We start from the raw sequence: 19,659 nt of genomic DNA on the forward strand, positions 1-19,659 counted from the left end.
GCTTTTTTCCATAGAATATTCATACTGACAAACCTAGCCACTTTTTTGGATAAAGCTTAGCTATGGTTCAGTTGGAAGATTGGTCTGACTTTCCCGGAGAAGTGTCGCTTCTCTCGGCATCTGTTCTGTGCAGTGAGCGACAGAGAAGCACCGCAGGCGACTCCTCAATAAATGAATACAGCGTTTCCAAGCACCTGTCGCTTACTGATTGTTTGGAATTATAAATATGAGCATAGTTCGTCTGTTAATATCACATGCCCTTTTTAGTTTGTTGTTGTTTTTAGTTTGTTACTCAGACGCAGGCAGTGCGCTGCATGAGACAAAAAACAAAACAGTAATCTAGCCAAAACAACCGCATAGCCGCTCTTTAGTGTAGATACATGTTGATTTTATCAGATGATGCCGCGATTATAAATGAGAGTGACTCCTGGTTAACATGTATTAAAAGGGGTCGTGTTTAGTCACTATTGAGTGTGGTATTTTTTGACATTATTCACTCATCATGACAGTAAAATAGGGCATTATAAGTCAATATACTGCAGTATTTTCTCTCAATCAGTAGAAGATATGGTTAACATCCGGTCATGCATGAAAAAATAAATACCGTCATGTACCGTGAAACCGGTATCATTTTGAAAAATACCGTGATATAAATTTTTGGTCATACCGCCCAGCACTAAGTGGAACCCCATAATTCTTGAAACTAATTGTAAGTGTATAGTATCATTAGAAACTGTTACTACTATACTGTAACTATACAACACTATCAAACAAACATTTGTATATCTGTTAATGTACAAACCTTAGAAATAATGGTAAAATTCCATGTACATTGTATTCCTTTTTTCCTTACATAGACACTGTCTAAATCTGGGTCACAGGTGATAAAAACATCAGGAAGGGTGTCGCTGATCTGCAGGAATATAGTTATGACGTTGTAAAAAGTAAATATGTACAATAATAATCAAGCTTTGGTTGTAAATATATAAATGGGCCAATAAAATTTATTTATCATATATAACACATTCATTAAATACAAGAAGCTAAATTAAATGCAAGTAGCAACACAAAGTGTCAAAGATCAGAGATACAACTGTCAACATTTGGGATACTGCCCCAGAGCTTTACTCACTGTGCCACTAATGATGTTAAATATTGTTCATTACTTACAATCATTTTCTTGTCATTGTTGTGTCTGTATTCATCCAAAAGACTGTCCTGATAGGACAGTAGGCCCATCTCGTCTACATCTCTGGCTCTTTTCCGTGAAGCCTTAATTCTTTTTTGCCATTCACGAAGTTCCTCTTGACTGTGTGGCTTTGTGCAGTTTTTACCATACTCGCATAGCAGGGATCTATGGGAGAACGTTTTATAGGCTGCTTTAACTTACTTCGACACAAGCAAACATCTAATGCCAAGTCGTCACACTTCATATAAATACCTTTCACACAATTTCAGGTCCTTGTATGTTGGTGGCGGATCACGGTACTTCCAAGTCTGGGAGGGATCTTCAAAAATCAGTCTCCTGTGCTTCACAGTGAAACAGTGGTTCATCAGATCCTCTTCATTTGGGATGTGGACCTGGCACAATGCGCAGTCAAACTGTCCTCTTCTCTCTTGAGACTTTGACTGCGGTGTCCTTTGGTTTTGTTTGATCATTTTCACAAGCGTAGGAATTGTCAGGTTTTCATCCTTCATGATGTTCCAAAGTGCTGCTTCTTCTGAGCTCCTAGCATAGGTACATTTCCTTCCATGCTGTGTGCATCCACTTTCTTCAGTGAAGTACCAGCAAACAACATATTTGTAAGGTCTGGGAAAGCTTGGCAGGGGAGCAACGGGCCTCCACAATGAACTGCTACCTTTCTGCTTGATCAGTAAGATGTCTTCTGAGCAGTTATGGATGATCTCTTTATAGGAGTATGAAATCTCATTGAGTTTTTTACAGCACTTATTACATCTGACACACAGCTTGTATGACTCCAATGTTTGAAGATTATGATTTCCTGCAAAAGCCATGATTTAAGGGACATGAAATTCCTGCAGATAGAAATAGTTTGCAATTAGAGGTTTTCACTACTTGCATTTACAACTTATTTGTTTTGTTATTGTATATATTTTTGTTCTCTTAAGATTTTCCTATTGGTTTTTTTTTCAAAATATAAGCAAAACAAGGTCTGTGATCAATATAAATTGACGATACTTTGACGTTTTGCTCTACAACTTCATGTTTGTACATAAGAATGTTTGGGGTGTGAGCTTCTGCATTTTATTCTGTACAACAAAATGTCCAAGTATGGTCAAGATAGGAAAATCTCAAAGCGAATCAGTCTTCTGGGTTTTGACGTCATGGCTACAGCACTCTATTACACATTCTAATATTGATCAATAAGCTTTTTCAGACTGAATAAACATCAGCTGTAGAGAACATATCTTTACATACGGTAATGTGTGTCTATACAAACGAGTGTGGTAATTGCAAATTATTTACCTGCCACCTTTACATTTCAATAAAGGAAAGTGCAGAAGTGCAGTTATAAGCACATAACTATTTCTTATATGCATTTAAGGATATAAACTACAGATGAAACACCTGTAACGATGATTTCAGATCACCTTCTCTTAAAGGAAGAATTCACCCAAAATGAGATTATGTAATGATTTCCATGTATGGAATTCTTTCATCTGTGTAACACAAAAGTCAGAATGAGAGACTTAGACACCATTCACCTTTGACTGTACGGACAATAATTAAAGCTGCCAGCTTTTGAATGCCACAGATGATTATGTAATTTTATGATCTTTTTAATAAAGCTTCATAAACTATTTTATACTAAATAATAAGCTGTTCATAAAAGAATCAGGTAACATGAATTAGTAATGCACAGCATTATCTTACCTTCATATTTTCCTTCCCATCCCAATGGTTTTCTGATATGTCATGATCTTCCTGTAACACTGGGTGTTTCAGCCTCTCATGCGTCATGTGCATCTAGAGGTGTTTAAACAATTTATAGAGATGTTGCCGAGCGACGCTGTACAAACCACTCCCCTAGAATGAAATAAGTTTCCTTTTCCAGGACAGTGTGCTTGTACAAAACAGTGCAAACGCAGTTTCAGCTTTCAGTTTCAATACTGATGAAATCCACAGGAAACATCTGTTTCTAACAAGATCACAAAAAACAAGCCTTAATGTTCCTGTTAAGACTTTTTAGAATATCTACACCAATTTCAGCATACATCAGTTTACCCTTTTATGTTTTTGCAATCATTCAGACAAAATTGGAAATGAATATGCTAGCACATAACATGCATCTTTTTAACAATGACTGAACAAATTAGTCATGTTTTCCCCATTGCACAAGCTTAATTTGTTCCTGAAATATTTCATAACTGATCTTTTCTACTAATACACTGAATGTTCTTAACAAGAAAGTAACAATCTTATAAGGAAAACAAAACAGATGCATTCTTTTCTACTAATACACTGAATGTTCTTTATCCTGCATTTAAAATGTTTCTTTTAACAAGAAAGTAACAATCTTATAAGGAAAACAAAACAGATGCATACTGTACATAACAAAAAACATTGTTATGTGGGGATCACCCGTTTAATTTTTCATGCAGAATTACATTGTAGCAGTTTCAAAAAGTAGCAAATGATTGAATTTAAATAAAGGAACATTGTTTCTAAAGCTGGACTCCTTCAAAAGGATACTCTGTAACACACAACTATGAACGGCGTAGGATGTAGCTGATGTGCCCATATTTTCTATGCGGAGCATCTCTTGCAAAAACAAATATACGGCTTATCGCACATGACCGAAAACACCTGAGGTGATTACAGACTGGAATGGTACACAAATGATTAAACAAATCAGGTGAATGAAACTGCTTTAATGGTACCTTGAGGACTGACGTCATGCATATTTGAAGCGTAAATATTTATTCTATCACCTGACCACTCCCTTCAGTGCCATCTTAAGTAAAGTTATGTAAAGTTTGCACAAACAAAACAGGTTTACATTATGGCTGCATGCCCTGCTGTGCCTTAATAGTTCTGCCTCTGACTTTAGGACTCAGGAATGTCATAATTGTGTGTACTTTTAAATGTGTTTTCAGATCCACCTACCGACAAAAACACAGGTAAACAAAAGTAGCAGTATGTGAGCAAACAAAACAGCTTCAGTTTCATTTATCTGTAATTTCCATCACACTCTGGCCAGAGTTTATCATGACACACACACAAACACACTCATTTTACTCAGCTTTAATGACTGATTCACTTGATTGCATACGAGTCTTATCAGCAGCAATAAAAGTCGTAATGGTTTAGAAACTACTGCGCCAGTAATTTCCATATTCAATACCTGATCAGAAACCCAAAAAACTTGCAAGAGACAGAAACTTCACATAGAGGGTGATAAACAACAACTAAAATATCCTGATGTGTTGTAATCCATTGGATGCATTCTTAGTTTCCCTCAGTTGCAAAAATGACAGACACTTTATTACGAACTTATGCTTTAATCTTATTTTAAATGGTTTTCGGTAATCAGTTAGCAGCATATAGCTTAGACGTTTCTCTTTCAGGTCACTGAAAAACAAACCAACAAATCTGAGTCAGAGACCCTTGAAATGCACCTAAACTACCAACGTGAATGAATCATATTCTATAAAGTGCAGTGTGAATGTGGATACAGTCGTTTTTTTTGATTTTGTGAGATTCAGCTCTGCTAAATAACAGCCTAGACCAGACTAAATGACCCGATTGTACCATTGCTGGTCACACATTAAGGTATGCTTTGACAGTTTCATGCTGGTTTTAGCTCACCCACTGGTCTAGCTGGTTTATCAGCAACAACAACCCTCTTAATCAGCTTGTGTCAGAGTAACAAACCACTAATGCCAATCTAAAAACAAGTCTTTAAGCTGGTCTATGTTGTAGTTTTTTGTCAGCAGGCATGGTCAAAAGTATGTGGACACCTCTTTGCAATAAATGCGTTTGGCTAGTCAAATAATTACAAATCGTAATGCTACGCCATACAGTGACATTCTGGAGATTGTTCAACAGCTTTGTGTGACGCTTTTCTGTTTCAGCGTGACTAAGTAACTTGTGCACAAAGCAGGTGACTGCAATTCTGACAAGTAGGGCATGTTCCTTCCCGGATCAACCTCAGCCAATCAGATAAGGAATAAGTAGTAGCTTGAACAACATTCTTATCAACTTTCCTCTGATTTTAGCCATAATCTTTGGTAAAGGTTGGGTTTAGGGATAGGGATAGGACTTCTTGTTCTAGGATCAACAGAAGATGTTGATTTAGGAACATCACACAAGTCAAGGTCAATCAAGAAAGGTCAAAGATCTTGACAGGTCTACACAAAGTCTAGTATACCCATCTAGTCTGTATACCTTTGGGATGAACTGGGACACTGAACTAGAGCTTTTATGAAGAACAAACTGCCCATTAATGCCCATGCTTCTCAAATTAAACCATCAACAATCACATTTGGCTGTGGTGTTTGGATGCTCACATACTTTTGTCCATGTAATTGTATGTGGGATACAGTAATATGCTCAGACATTTATTGACAAGGTAAACTGATAAGGTGAGTCTGATATGACCTCTTAAGACTGTGGCCAGAGAATGAGATATTCTCCAAATGGACATCTCACAGCTCTGGCGTCAAAGAGTGTCCTTATCCAGAGAGCTCAGTGTGAAGTTCCTTATTCTTACGGACTTCTGCAGCGTGAAGCTCCTGACAAAGAAAAGAGAAACAGCATATTAAACATCCAATAAATAAGAACTGTTTTGTAGCAACCAGGAAGGAAAAATAACTAGTTCTCTTTTTTACTGACAGTAAAGTACAGCTGTAAGCCTGTTACTTCAGAAAAACAACATGCAATAAATATTTCCATTTCCGTTTTTCCATTGCGCAAATAGTCGCTCACAAAAGCCAAAGTCATTGGTTCAGTTCCCAGGTAATGCATGAACTGATAGTATTGGACGCATTGTAAGTTGTTTTTCATAAAGGTGTCAGACAAATGCATAATGTAAAATGGATTCAGTTTGCCATTGATTTTGGCAAACTGCTTCACAACACAATATTAAGGAGGCTTTTTGAACGGGACATTGGTGGCTGAGGATGACCGAGCATCTATAATCATATTTCTTATGGAATAATACACTGAAGAATCATTCTCAATAGAACCAGGGACTTGTATTTCATGTCAAATTCATGAAAGACATACCAGACAGACTCACCTTCTCTCTCAGACGCTGCTTGAGAGCACTGAGACGGGCCATGCGATTTTCTTGGATCAGCTCCATCTTGTGGTTGAGCTTCTCCTCGGTCATCTTGCTGTAGTTGTTGTTGACCTCCTGGGCCTTGTTGAGCACCTCCTTCTCACGTTCCCGTTTCTCTGCCAACTGCATCAGCACCTGCTTCTCCTGAGACTACAGAAAGTAGTGCAGAAAGGTGATGACAAGTTTCATGTGAGACTTCTCTGACATTCAATAAGTGCAGAGGAGAGAAGCCAGAAAGTGGGAAAAAGTCATGGAAACAGACAAGTAAAAAGAGGTGCTATCATGGTATCAGATGGCAATACCATGATAGTAATGGATAACCATATTCATATCCTATGGTATCTACATGCTACATGGTAAAATCGTTTAAAAATAATGGTTCCAAAAGGAAGTTTTCGCAGCGACGCCATTGAAGAACCATTTTTGAAAATTTTCAGTAAACAGTTCTTTAAAGAACCACTTTCTCTTAGTGTCAAGAACATTTTTTTAAACTCTAAACTTCTTCCATTACAAAGAACCTTTAGTACAGTGGAAATGGAAGAACCATAAAAGAACCTTTCTGAGAACCATTTTTTTATGTTAGTGAGAAGAACATTTGAACCTTTTTCCATTATGAAGAACGTTTTGTGCAGTGGAAAGGCTACATGGACGGAACCATCAATGCCAATAAATAACCTTTTATTTTTAGAGTGTTACGGTCCTTGCACACAGAGTCTGAAATTTTTGCACGTAAAAAAAAAAATACAACCTCGCGTAGTGTTAATTTCATTAACGAAGACTATGACGAAAAATGTTCGTTGACGAGCTTTTCTCCCATGACTAAGACGAGACGACAATAAGGTCAATAAACGATAACTAAGACTATATCAACGTGCAATTTCGTAGACGAAATAAGGCGAGACTAAAATGTATTCAAAAAGATAAAAACTTTACCAAAAACCTCTTTTTATTTTTGACAAAATGTTATTTACGGACTGCTGTACAAGATACTACACAAGTTCTCGTGAGTGCGGTTGCCAGATATCAAGAGTTCTAATCCCCTAAGAGGGAAGCGTTCTAGTCAGTGTTCGGTCATCTCGACTGTATTGTTTGCGATTGTGATCGCTGAATAAATGCACTTACTCAACCGCTGTTGTTTTAATAGAGAAATAGACTATTGCAATTGTGGAATTACTAGGAATTTCACTGTTATAATATTTTTCGTTTGTTTTAGCTGTTTTCATAATGTAGACAGAGAGATTGCATGAGTCTTTGGTGTTGATTTATATAATAAAAAGCCTATAATAAATCAGTACTCTAGATGAGGTAAAATACACCATGTGTCCACATTCTATTGATTTGTGCTTACTGGAGAAAGTGCAATACCTGAAATGCAAAAGTTAATTTCTACTATAAAAATTATAATTTTGAGAAAAAAATTTTTTTTTAATCAGTTTAACCATTATACAGAATGACGAAAATGTGACTAATATTTCATTGACTAAAAAAACCTGACTAAAATGCTCATACATTTCATTGAATAAACAAAAACAGGACAAGTTTGTCCAGATATGATAACTAAAATGTACATTTGAGTAAGACTAAGACTAAATTAAAAATGGCTGCCAAAATTAATACCGCTGTACGGTTAATTAATAATAATCTTATTGCTAAAATGTCAAGTTTTCATTGACTAAAACTAGACTAAAATGTTGAGACTTTTAGTCTACTAAAACTAAATAGGATAAGGTTGACTAAATATGATAAAAACTAACAAGGACATTTTAGCCCGGGACTAAGACTAAGACTAAAATGAAAATAGCTGACAAAATTAACACTAACCTCACATTGTGTCAATCACGTTTACACACTACCTCCGAAACATAGGTCCGTCATAAAAAATTCAGAATGGGTTCAATTTTCTGCGTTTTTCGCATCCGTAGCAAGCATTTTGAGAAGTGTTTTGACAATTCAGAGCCAGCTTACAAGTGAACACCAAAATCCAGAATGGCGTCTGTCAAGTTGATCCGGTGTGCACCAGAACAAGTTGGTTGCGACCCACCATTAAAACCAGAGAGAGAGAGAGAGACAAGTTGATCCACTTCGTATCGCAGCACAAAGCACCGAATTAAACTTTGAATCACTCAGTATAATTCCCGCTCCTTGATAAGGAGGTGAAACTCTCCTTCCTCTCTACGCAATCTCAGGATTGGATGGACCCAATATTTCCTCTTTTTAAGAAGAGAGGGGACAAGAAAATCACCCTGACTGCTTGAAGACAAAATTTTGTATTGTTTTGCCAATTTTTTCGCAATGGATTAATACGCATCGTGCAAGGTTTCTGTGCATGACAAATTTTTAGAATGATGAATACGAAAATATGCAAGCACCTTTAAGATTCTCAGTTACCCATGTGCTTTTGCTTTTCATGAACGTGTTTCAATAGATAGATGCATCTGCTAAATAATTAAATGTTATTTCAGTCAGCTGGATGTGTTGCTCAAGAAACATCCTGTTGACTAACTCTACTAGAGCAAGAAGGAAATGTCCAAGAAGCATGGTAAAGCCAGTACTTTTTACAAGTTTATGTGCAGTGCTTCGCAAAAAAAACACTTCAACAGATGAAATAATAAAGCGATATTTAATGGCATCATCATCTTACCTTCCGTCTCTCCTCGGCGGCCTCCAGCCTCTTCTGTAGTTCCCCCAGGGAAGGCTCCTTCTTCTGGGGCGGCAGTGCCAGAGTCTGGGGTCTCTCTGGAGATGGCTCAGTTGGACTCTTCAGGATGACCTCAAACGCCTGACCAGAGGCTCGCTTATTCAATGACTTCACCTCCATATCTGTGGAGGAATGATGATGAGGACAATGAATGTGATGCATAACTTAAACCTAAATATTCTCATAGTAAGGCCTTCAATCATTAGCCGTTTGGCTGTTGAAGTTCCTACCTTCAAACTGAGTTGGGAAGGTGTTGGGAAGAGGCTGGGAATACAAACAAGAGCACAGGAGAGACAACACCGACATCTCTCTCAGCTTCTCAGAGTAGGCTGCAAAAGAAAGAGAAATTATTTGAATATAGTAAATATGACAACAAATCAGTGATGCATATGCATGCGGTGAACGAAGCAGAACTTTACATGCAATGGGTAAAGTGTAGACCTTTCGTCTACAACATGCTATGATTTTAGACACCAGTTATTACCTAGCATACTGTTTAGGACAGATAGTGTCTGGAGAGTTACTGAATGTTTATATATTTTATATTATTTGTTTCTCAAGTACGTTTAAGAATCTTTTAGACATTTGCATTGGAAAACAAGAATATAATGAGGAAGAATGTGTACTTTTTTTGCAGTGTGATCTTTTATGTTTTTGTAAAATGGTTTAAAAACCCTGTAAAAATGTCAGTAGATGCTTTGAAATGTCTACTGAAAACATGACTAAAAATTACATTAATAATGGGAAATGTTCTGTTATTGGTAAATAGGAAGGAAGATTCTGTATTAAGGCAATATCTTACTTAATCAGATGTAGAGGTGTTTCCCTGAACTGACCTGTATAGCTTCATGAAATATTTTAAGAGATGCAAATGCATAAATGCAAGCATGTTACCAGGCTGCAGTCGACACGCTCGGCATCAAAACTCAAACCCCACCCTCAACCTGATTCATGCATTATTGATCCGGATATCGCACGTCAGCAAAATAATTAACTGAGTTTGCGTGAATGTGAACTCTGTGTCATGAAGATCATACAATGCACCTCAACAAGAAACATGGTTTGAGGAATCAGAAATTGCAAATGCATGCATGCAAAAGGGACAGCCTTAAACGTTAGTGTTAATTACAGTAGCTAATGGTGCTTTTTAATTATTCCTCTAAGTTAGTGTGCATCGGAGCATGTTCATTTATCACCCATGACATGCTCAAAGGAGAGGTGACTTTGCAAGAAGGCCGAGATAGAAAATCTAACTCAAATCCTGCTTTGTCTGCTGGACATTTGAGCAAACCACACAATATAATGTGCACAATTTACTCCCGTTATTTATGCATGATCTACAGCTAATTCGGATAAAAACAATGCAAACTAAGTGTTGCAGAGCTGTTCCGGTCATCAGCTGCTCAAGGATCTTTTTAAGGTCTAATCAAAGTCAACATGAGACTACATAGCGGACGACTGATTCCTGACATATCCTGCCTGTATATGTTTGAATGCGATCCACACAGTCACATCTACAATATTGCACCACATTTTGCAGCACCGCTACCCTCCAAATGAACCCATGTTTTTTATAGCGCAACATCTGCAGTGTTCAGCATCAGCACACAATAACAGTGTTGTTCAAACAGACACACCCTTTATCAAATGGATCTGTTCATTAATGATCTCATCTCTTAGATAGCATAGCACGCACATGCATGACAAAGGACATATTCACCAGTGCCAATGTCATGCTAAAAGAAGTGATTCAGCGGTGGGTCATGCAATCTCATGCAATAACTCGTGCAAAAATCTCCCTAGTCTCTCAGCATCCTTCCTACAGAGAGAGATTATTCTGGGTCTTACCTGAAACTGTGCTGTCCATAGTGCTGCCGGAGGATGGATGGATGCTGAGCGGAGAGATGAACGGAGTGAAGCACTGAAGGAGTGTCGCACAGCGAGTGGTCCGTATTATCAGGGGAGGAATGATGGATGGGAGGTGGAGGGAGGGAGGGAGGAGGAGGTGAAGGTGGAGAGGACGAGAGACGAAGAGAGAAATGGAGAAATGGCATTGCTGACAAACCAGCAATTTTGTCAGATCAAGAGATAAAATTAGAAAAAAGAATAATAAAGTGATATTGTGCCGTTGTCTTGGAAACAATCCAATTTTGCTGCTCGCATACACCTTTGAAAATAACAAGTTATGCATATATTTAAGCGATCACACACTAAAAATATCCAAAACACCAGTTTATAAGTCATTTGGGTTGAGAAAAGGTCTTGTAGCATTTGTTTGCTTGTTTTGATATTTTGTTGCATGTGCATTGTTACATTTTGGGTTGCTGTATCTGGTAAATGCTTCTAGATATCGTTATCTATTTAAATAGTGTATTGTATGTCTTTGGTCCGGTCGATGAGGTTTTGAAGAAATCAATACATCATTGACAAGACTAAAGATGTATTGGGTTCAGTCGCACAACATTTGATCGCTTTTCCAATCAGCTATTGGTCTGAAACTGACACTTACATGCATTAGATGTGCTGGGATTTATGTAATGGATCAAGACTGTAAATTAAGATGGAATACAAGTAGAAAATTGTCACATGCAACAAATGGGGAAAAATGAAAAAAGTTAACTCAAGATAAATTCTCTAAAATTAAGTCTTACAATTTTGCTTAAAGAAACTTTTTTTTTTTTTTTCAGAAAACATATTTAATATTTAAAACAAGACACACACAAAAAAATACTGCAAACACTTTTTTTTTGCATTGTAACACAGCGCTAATATTCTAGTTCCATTCCAGATCCACAGACGCACTATTACACAAGTCTTCATACACAATTCATGCCTCTGCTGAAGGCTTGCGTGCGAAGAGCAGCTTGCTGTCCTCAAACAACAGCACAAGGGAACAGCCCGATTCAAGCAGGTTTAGATCATCCGTCTCAAACACTCGTATACGCACTCAATGTTAAGACTCAGTGTTAGAGATCTGAACAACAAAAAAAAACACTAAATATGAGCTACAGTACTAGTGACGTCTGCCTTTAACACCACTGATCAGCTGATTAAACACAAACTGGGAATGTCTGGTGATTTGGGTCTTGAAAGTATGTGCATTCAGAGCAGAGAGAGAGGAGGCACATGTTCAGCATTATATTGACTCTCTCACACACACACACACACGTCTGGTCAGCTATCCTTGTGGGGACTCTCCATAGTTGTAATGGTTTTTATACTGTACAGACTGTATATTCTATTGCCCTACACCAACCCTACCCCTAAACCTACCCCTCACAGGAAACTTTCTGCATTTTTAGATTTTCAAAAAACTTAATTTTGTATGATTTATAAGCTTTTGTACCCGTGGGGACCACAATTTAGGTCCCCACCGTGACACGAGTCCTCATGAGTCTGTGTGTAGTCAGGTTTAAGTCCCCACCAGGATATATAAACCAGTACACACACACACACACACACACACATAATATCCTGCAGCTGAAGCGAACGGTTGAAGTGTCCGAGGTCACAGATGTGATGCTTGCTGCTGTAATAACATTCATTGCATGAGCAGCGATTATTGATTCACCGCTGCCTTCATGCAAAATGCATTCAGCTTAGACAAAAGTAAATCAATAAAAGCCAGTCCTGACAGAATGAGGCATTTCCTGGATTTGTAAGGGTTGGGAAAACATCGTGATGATTAAACCGAGACACAAATACTTTCATTTCCAACTCTGCTGTTTATTATAGAATTGGTTAGTAATTAGGTTTTGATTTGTTGGGACTTAAAAACAACGCCTCTTGAAACGCTGCATGAGGAATGTCTTCATTATGTTTAAATGACTGATTTAATCGGAAGGCATGATTTTAAAGAAGGTTTTAGCACAGAACCTAAAAACTCATCAGAAAACAAAACTAGTGTCAGTTTAGCATAGAAATAGCTACAATGTCTGCAGCATAGATATCAAACTCTGAGTATCACCCAAATATAATATCATAACTTACATGTGGTATGATAACTGCATCCACTCTCTGAATTTACAGAGAAACACACTCTCTCTCTCTCACACACACACACACACACACACACACACACACACACACACACTCACACTCTTTACACACACACCACACTCTCTCTCTCTCTCTCTCTCACAAACACACTCTCTCACACACTCTCTCTCTCACACACACACACACACACACACACACTCTCTCTCTCTCTCTCTCTCTCACTCTCTCTCACAAACACACGCCAAACACACTCTCTCACACACTCTCTCTCTCACACACACACACACACACACACACACACACACACACACAGCGCTCTATGTGATGTCTTTCTGTCTGGGTGGCCGGTGAATGTTCCGGATCACACATTTGACCATCCATTCAATGCCGTCATTCACGCCCTGCCTGAAAAACACAACCGAACAGAAAACACACATGGTTTTAATACGCATCAAAACATTTACAGGAATAAGTAATAAAGTAAAAACCAGTTAAAAATAATCAGCGATGAATTATATGTAATAATGTTCATTTAGCATTAAATAACAAAATATACAGCAATATTTACCAAGATATACACTACCAGCCAAATGTTTGAAATAAGTCTCTTCTGTTCACCAAGGCTGCATTTATTTGATCAAAAATACTGTAAAAATTGTGAAATATTATTACAATCTAAAAATAACTGTTTTCTATGTGAATATACAGTGGTGTGAAAAAGTGTTGGCTCCCTTCCAGATTTTGATAAAAAATGATCAAAGCTGAATTTTCAGCATCATTACTGCAGTCTTCAGTGTCACATGATCTTCAGAAATCATTCTAATTTGCTGATTTGCTGCTCAAGAAACATTTCTGATTATTATCACTGTTGAAAACAGTTCATATTTGTGTGGAAACTTATTCTAAACTCGTGAAATTGCACATGCAAACCTCTGCGATGACTTCAGAGTCGTGACACGAATGAATCGCTGAAGCAGAGCTTTGAGCTGAACTTATTTGCAGAAGTAAAATTCTCAATTCTGTCAGCATTATTATTACAAAGGTTTAAATCTGAAATGATATTAAAATATGTATTAATGCTCTCATACTTAAGATGTGAAGGAACAAGTGCAAAACTAGAATTGTGATAATGCTTGAAAAACACTGCAATATTCATGATTCATTTTATACTGCCAACAAAGTATCAAACATATAAAAACAATCGATAACACTTTACGTGAAGCCTTTATATATAATCCAATATTAAAATTCATTTTAGCGATACTGCTCATATATATACTGGTCCTGCGCGTTTCCGCCAAAATAAAAGTTGAGAAAAAGCAAGAACTCTTATCAACATTCATTAATGTTAGTATTGTAATGTTACTGTTGTTCTGTAAAATAAAATAAAAAGTAAGACAATAATGATAATAAGCATTACAACAGCTCTGTTTTAATACATTTATTATAACATTCACACACAGTCTTCAAATTAGGATCTGTAATATCTTCTAATGTTTTAAAAGAAGTCTCTTCTCAGCAAGGCTGCTTTTAATTGTACAGTAAAAAAAATATGCCTGATTCAAGAAGGGGGTCTGATAGCCAAAAATTATTATTATTATATAAATATATAAATTGTGCTTTGTTGGTATAGTGTCTGCTAGAATGTTAAAAATGTTCAGAGTTAAATATTTTTAAATGGTTGTTTTGTAATTGATTTTTATTCTTTGAAAAGCAAGACAAAACAGTAAAAAGCACATTTTGGCTTTTTAATTTATGCAATGGTGAAAAAAAAAATTGGCAAAAAACATGGGGAAAAAAACTCGAAAAACCGTGTTCGGTATTCGGCCCAGTGTTTAATTTTGTTCTGTTTCGGCCAAGAATTTTCATTTCGGTGCATCCCTAATTATAATTACACCTTTAGAAAGTAAAATGCATTAAAACACACGACAAACCTTCTATTTGAATGCATTTAAAATTTGGGTACATCTATTTAAGAAAAGATAAAAAGCATTACAAGGTGTATGCATTACACAAAGACTTCAAGTAAAGTGTTAGCAAACAATCTACACACAAGAGTTTTTTGTGCATTTCTCATAACTACAGCATCTTTTTCTGGAGTGCTTGAACGCAGCGGGGTTTCCACTTCCACACACAACACTGAATAACACATGAGTCAAACGAGGCCAGACGTACCCTGATAGAGCACTGCAGGGCTGCACCAGACAGTCTCTTTTACCGATTTTGGGAGCGCAGTCACTGAAAGCCGTTTTAATGTCGGACACAGACAGACAGTTCTGAAGAACAGAAGACAAGCAGGACTGTGTGAACTCAGTGTGGAAATAAAGGAGCACAGCACCACCTACAGACCACTGAGAGATGACAGTTATCCCAGAAGGATGAAGTTATTATACGTGATGGACTGATGATGCACACTTTTATAAGATGGTCTGGAGTTCATACCTCTATGTCCTGTTTGTTCGCCAGCACAAGAAGAGGAACTCCTTCCAAAACTTCACTGCTGATCATCTTCTCTGTACGACGGGAACATGAAGTCATTAGACACCGATTCAGGAAGAGACCAATTTTAAGACCAAGTAAAGAATAAACTGAAGGGAACACAATGCTTCAAACATGTCGTTTAAATGTAAATGTCTAGTGGGAATACAATTAGCAGCTCTTCAGAGTATGAAAACACAACTTCCAGCAGATCTCAATAACTTCTGAATGCACTGTAGCAGAAACATCTACTTAATTCAATTTTCATATTGCACTGACAGATATTTGTTCTTTACGTATAACTCAATTTTGTTAAATTTCTTAGATGTCATCTTTTTTTTTTTTTTTTGAAGTTTAGATGTTTGTATCATAAAACAAGACCATAACGAGGAAGATTTTTATTTATTTATTTTTTGCAGTGCATGCAATATTTAATGCCATGACTTTATGAAAAACTTTGATTTAAGACCTTAATTTGTGGAAGGGACTTTTTTTTAATCTTTAATTTTAACTTTTAAACTACTTTAATGTTGTGAAAATTAATCATATTTATATAATTAATTATTTCTAATACATTATATATATAATATAATGCAGTCTGATTAAACAAGCCTGCATTTCATATGAAGGACGACCTATTTTTGTGCACATTATAACAGTGTTTATATTCTTTATTTTTCTACTAGCAGCCAGATTATGACTCTCCTGCTTCTCAAAGATGTGACCAGAAAAAGGAGACATAATATCATGGATTTGATGCTTGTACGGGTTTGAACTGATCCCTCGTTGCAGTAAAACTCACCGAAAGCGTTCTTCGATTCGCCCAGTCGCTCCTCATCGGTGGAGTCGATGACATAAATGACACCATGAGATTCTGCATAGTACTGAAACAGATAAAACATGATAAATAACAAATTAGAAAGCGATGTTCAATGCATTCACAAAGCTTTAAAGGTGACATATAATGAAAATCGGACTTTTCCAGGTTGTAAGTGCTATAATCAGGTCCCCGGTGCATCTACCAAACAATGAAACGTGAAAAAGATTAACCCAGTAACTTTGTTTTGGGAAGCCTTTTTCTGCAAGTGTCTGAAAAATGAGAGCGTCTGATTTTGCTCCCTTGTGACGTGGCAAAGGGATCTCATAATAATATTACCGCCCCTTAATCTGTAAGTTTCCACCCATTGCACCGTCATTTTGATTTCACAAGTGACAACAGTGTAATGCCACGGAGAAAGTTTGAGCGAAGCATGCTAACTGTTCAGTGTTTGGCTGCAGAGACGAGCACAGAACACTGTTTAGAGTCCCAGCCTCAGAGGAGACGACAGAGCAGTATGTATTTACTGTATATTGCTGCTGCCACACAGATCTAAAATAAACATGTGATTTATTTCCCAGCTGTTTACCTTCACAGACATAACCCACTGTTTTTTCAGTGCGATAAACATGATAATCATAACCATAACAGATGTTTTTAGCAGGTCCGAGCTGTAATGGCGCAGCTCTATTCCGGAAAAGGGGGCGGGGAGCAGAAGCTCATTTGCATTTAAAGAGACAGGCACGAAAAACAGCATGTTTCTGCTTCCACTCAAAATAGGCATTTTCAAAATGATATAATACATGATCTGTGGAGTATTTTGAGCTGAAACTTCACACTCACATTCTGGGGACACCAGAGACTTATATTACATACTGTAAAAAGGGGCATACTATGTCTCTTTTAAGCTTTAACAAGCTTTCCAGAAGCAACGACAGCAGCAGGATCAGATTTAGTGAATGTGCGTCACCTTATCCCACAATGACTGCAGCTCTTCTTGTCCTCCAAGATCCCAAAACATCAGACGAGCTTTTCCCACATCAATGGTGCCGACTGAAACATGAACAAGACGAACTGATTAACCCTCTGGTGGTGTTCGGTCATTTTAGATCGGGAAAAAAAAAATGCTACTTCACCAGAATGGTACAAAACTCGATGACTTTTACGGCAGTCGCTATGTGACCCCCAAAAAATAAATAAATAAAAAATCAAGTGGACTTGATTCAAAAAAGCTAAATGGTCGTAAAAAAAAATGCATTTTTAGCAAAAATAAAAAATGACCGCCATTGGAAATGAATGTTTTAAGCTTTAACAAGCTCTCCAGAAGCAACGACAGCAGCAGGATCAGATTTAGTGAATGTGCGTCACCTTATCCCACAATGACTGCAGCTCTTCTTGTCCTCCAAGATCCCAAAACATCAGACGAGCTTTTCCCACATCAATGGTGCCGACTGAAACATGAACAAGACGAACTGATTAACCCTCTGGTGGTGTTCGGTCATTTTAGATCGGGAAAAAAAAAAATGCTACTTCACCAGAATGGTACAAAACTCGATGACTTTTACGGCAGTCGCTATGTGACCCCCAAAAAATAAATAAATAAAAAATCAAGTGGACTTGATTCAAAAAAGCTAAATGGTCGTAAAAAAAAAATGCATTTTTAGCAAAAATAAAAAATGACTGCCATTGGAAATGAATGGGAAATATGCAAAAATACGAAAAAAATTAATAAAGTTTTTGTGTACAATATTCAAATCAATCCACCATGCAGAAAAACAGTGTACGGCAATGAAGGGGTGGCACTCTAAAATATCAAAATATAAACCTTAATAGAAAAATGAATGCAAAAACTAACCTTTCAAACCAAAAAAATCTAAACCGTTACAAAAAGTTGTATTTGAGAATGTCTAAATATATACCCAAATCCACAACTTAATAAAAATAAGTATTTATGTCTAAAAACAACTATAAGCCTTTATAGGAATCTAGTGGCTAAACCATGGAATTGCATATGTTTTTCTTTTTTTACTCCCACTTATCTGCCTTCAAAAATTGGAAAGGCAACAAGAAATGCTGCCATAATCGAAAAGTAATAGAACAATATCAGAAATTTGCATTACTTTCAATGGGAAAAAAATTGATCATAATTATTGCATTAAAAAAAAAAATCTCTCAAAATACAAAATATTATTGAACAAAAATATATTACTGAAAATAAAAAAAGATGACATTACTCACTGTTCAGGCCGACTGTAGTTGTGATCTTCGAAAGGTTCATGCCCTTGTAGTTTCTGCTGAATTTTGTTTTTGTTTGTTCCAGAAAAGTCTAAAATATTCAACACATCAAGTGAGCCATCAACATAAAAACCTCACTTCTAGGCATCATACTTAGTGTGGCTCTAAATGAAACAATGAAACAGATGCATTCTAAAAGCAAAACCTAGTGTGCTACCTAACCAGTGAGCATTTTAGTCTACCTTTAGCGAAGGAGGAGTTAACTATTCATTACTAGTCTTACCGTTTTTCCAGCATTGTCCAGACCGAGGATCAGGACGCAATACTCGTCCTTTTGAAACATATATTTGTAGAGACCCGATAATAAAGTGTACATCCTCAATAACAGACTAACACTTCCTGGAAGTTGTCGGCGATTTGTGGTGCATTGCGGGAAATGTAGTTTTTTAAAATAGAAAAATATTGTGATATTGTGAATTTGACACTGTTCTGGTTTGCTTTTTTACTATTAGAAAAATCTTCTAAAAATGTAAAGACATTTAGTTTACTGTGTTAAAATCTAATGTTTATTTTTAGCTAACTATAATAATAACCCTTTCCCTTTGCACCATGGAACGTCTGTTTGTTTTGTAAAATAATACAAAAATAAAATAATTTTAAACTTAAATTATAAATAAATAAAAAAGCCTTAAACAAAGCTATTTTTTTTTTAGAACAATACGTTTTTATTTTTGCATTGTGATATTTTTACACTTATTTTTCTTATAGATTTAAATTAGGCTTAATTTTCTTTAAATGAATAAGAACTATACAAAAAAATACACACACACACTCTCACACACTCTCTCTCTCTCACACACTCTCTCTCTCTCTCTCACACACACACACACACTCTCTCTCTCTCTCACACACACTCTCACACACTCTCTCTCTCACACACACACACTCTCACACACACACTCTCTCTCTCTCTCACACACACACTCTCTCTCTCTCACACACACTCTCACACACTCTCTCTCTCACACACTCTCTCTCACACACACACACATACTCTCACACACACTCTCTCTCTCTCACATTCACACTCTCACACACACTCTCTCTCTCTCTCTCACACACACACA

The 19,659-nt window shown here is 36.8% G+C and overlaps 3 protein-coding genes and 1 long non-coding RNA gene across 7 annotated transcripts in view; all 4 read right to left on the reverse strand.

The window, feature by feature from the left end:
• The window catches only part of helz2a (helicase with zinc finger 2a), a 26,216-nt gene extending 23,245 nt beyond the window's left edge, over window positions 1–2,971 (reverse strand). The window contains exons 1-4 of the mRNA XM_016251853.1: window positions 2,897–2,971; window positions 1,442–2,037; window positions 1,171–1,354; window positions 803–913 (exon numbers count right to left, since the gene is read on the reverse strand). Of these exons, the coding sequence (XP_016107339.1) occupies window positions 803–913; window positions 1,171–1,354; window positions 1,442–2,016 (870 nt within the window). The 5' untranslated portion in view covers window positions 2,017–2,037; window positions 2,897–2,971. The remainder of the gene's footprint in view (window positions 1–802; window positions 914–1,170; window positions 1,355–1,441; window positions 2,038–2,896) is intronic.
• A 628-nt stretch (window positions 2,972–3,599) lies between these two features.
• On the reverse strand, window positions 3,600–13,099 carry LOC107566417 (uncharacterized). The gene is made up of 3 exons (XR_001606507.1): window positions 13,089–13,099; window positions 4,427–4,431; window positions 3,600–4,251 (listed from the first exon to the last, which is right to left on the reverse strand). It is a non-coding gene; the product is annotated as an uncharacterized lncRNA (long non-coding RNA).
• On the reverse strand, window positions 4,253–13,099 carry stmn3 (stathmin-like 3). Of its 2 annotated transcripts, XM_016251872.1 has the most exons (7): window positions 12,470–13,099; window positions 11,826–12,173; window positions 10,852–10,924; window positions 9,234–9,332; window positions 8,947–9,125; window positions 6,264–6,455; window positions 4,253–5,757 (listed from the first exon to the last, which is right to left on the reverse strand). In XM_016251872.1, the coding sequence occupies exons 2-7, from the start codon at window positions 11,832–11,834 to the stop codon at window positions 5,698–5,700; spliced, it is 612 nt and encodes a 203-aa protein (XP_016107358.1). In that variant the 5' UTR covers window positions 11,835–12,173; window positions 12,470–13,099; the 3' UTR covers window positions 4,253–5,697. The 2 variants fall into 2 exon arrangements, with proteins under 2 accessions (XP_016107358.1, XP_016107357.1); XM_016251871.1 differs by having other exon boundaries at window positions 10,852–12,173.
• Window positions 13,100–13,121: 22 nt separating this feature from the next.
• On the reverse strand, window positions 13,122–18,937 carry arfrp1 (ADP-ribosylation factor related protein 1). 3 transcript variants are annotated; one of them, XM_016251875.1, is made up of 8 exons: window positions 18,816–18,937; window positions 18,536–18,623; window positions 17,666–17,748; window positions 16,283–16,364; window positions 15,445–15,515; window positions 15,178–15,278; window positions 13,299–13,407; window positions 13,122–13,137 (listed from the first exon to the last, which is right to left on the reverse strand). In XM_016251875.1, the coding sequence occupies exons 1-7, from the start codon at window positions 18,906–18,908 to the stop codon at window positions 13,320–13,322; spliced, it is 606 nt and encodes a 201-aa protein (XP_016107361.1). In that variant the 5' UTR covers window positions 18,909–18,937; the 3' UTR covers window positions 13,122–13,137; window positions 13,299–13,319. The 3 variants fall into 3 exon arrangements, 2 of the variants coding, with proteins under 2 accessions (XP_016107361.1, XP_016107360.1); XR_001606506.1 differs by lacking the exon at window positions 13,122–13,137 and adding an exon at window positions 13,933–14,052 and having other exon boundaries at window positions 13,334–13,407; XM_016251874.1 differs by lacking the exon at window positions 13,122–13,137 and having other exon boundaries at window positions 13,246–13,407.
• Between the last annotated feature and the right edge of the window lie 722 nt (window positions 18,938–19,659).

This window comes from Sinocyclocheilus grahami, unplaced genomic scaffold (assembly GCF_001515645.1).
Source record: "Sinocyclocheilus grahami isolate Dianchi unplaced genomic scaffold, SAMN03320097.WGS_v1.1 scaffold1073.1, whole genome shotgun sequence".
Taxonomy (NCBI): Eukaryota; Metazoa; Chordata; class Actinopteri; order Cypriniformes; family Cyprinidae; genus Sinocyclocheilus; species Sinocyclocheilus grahami.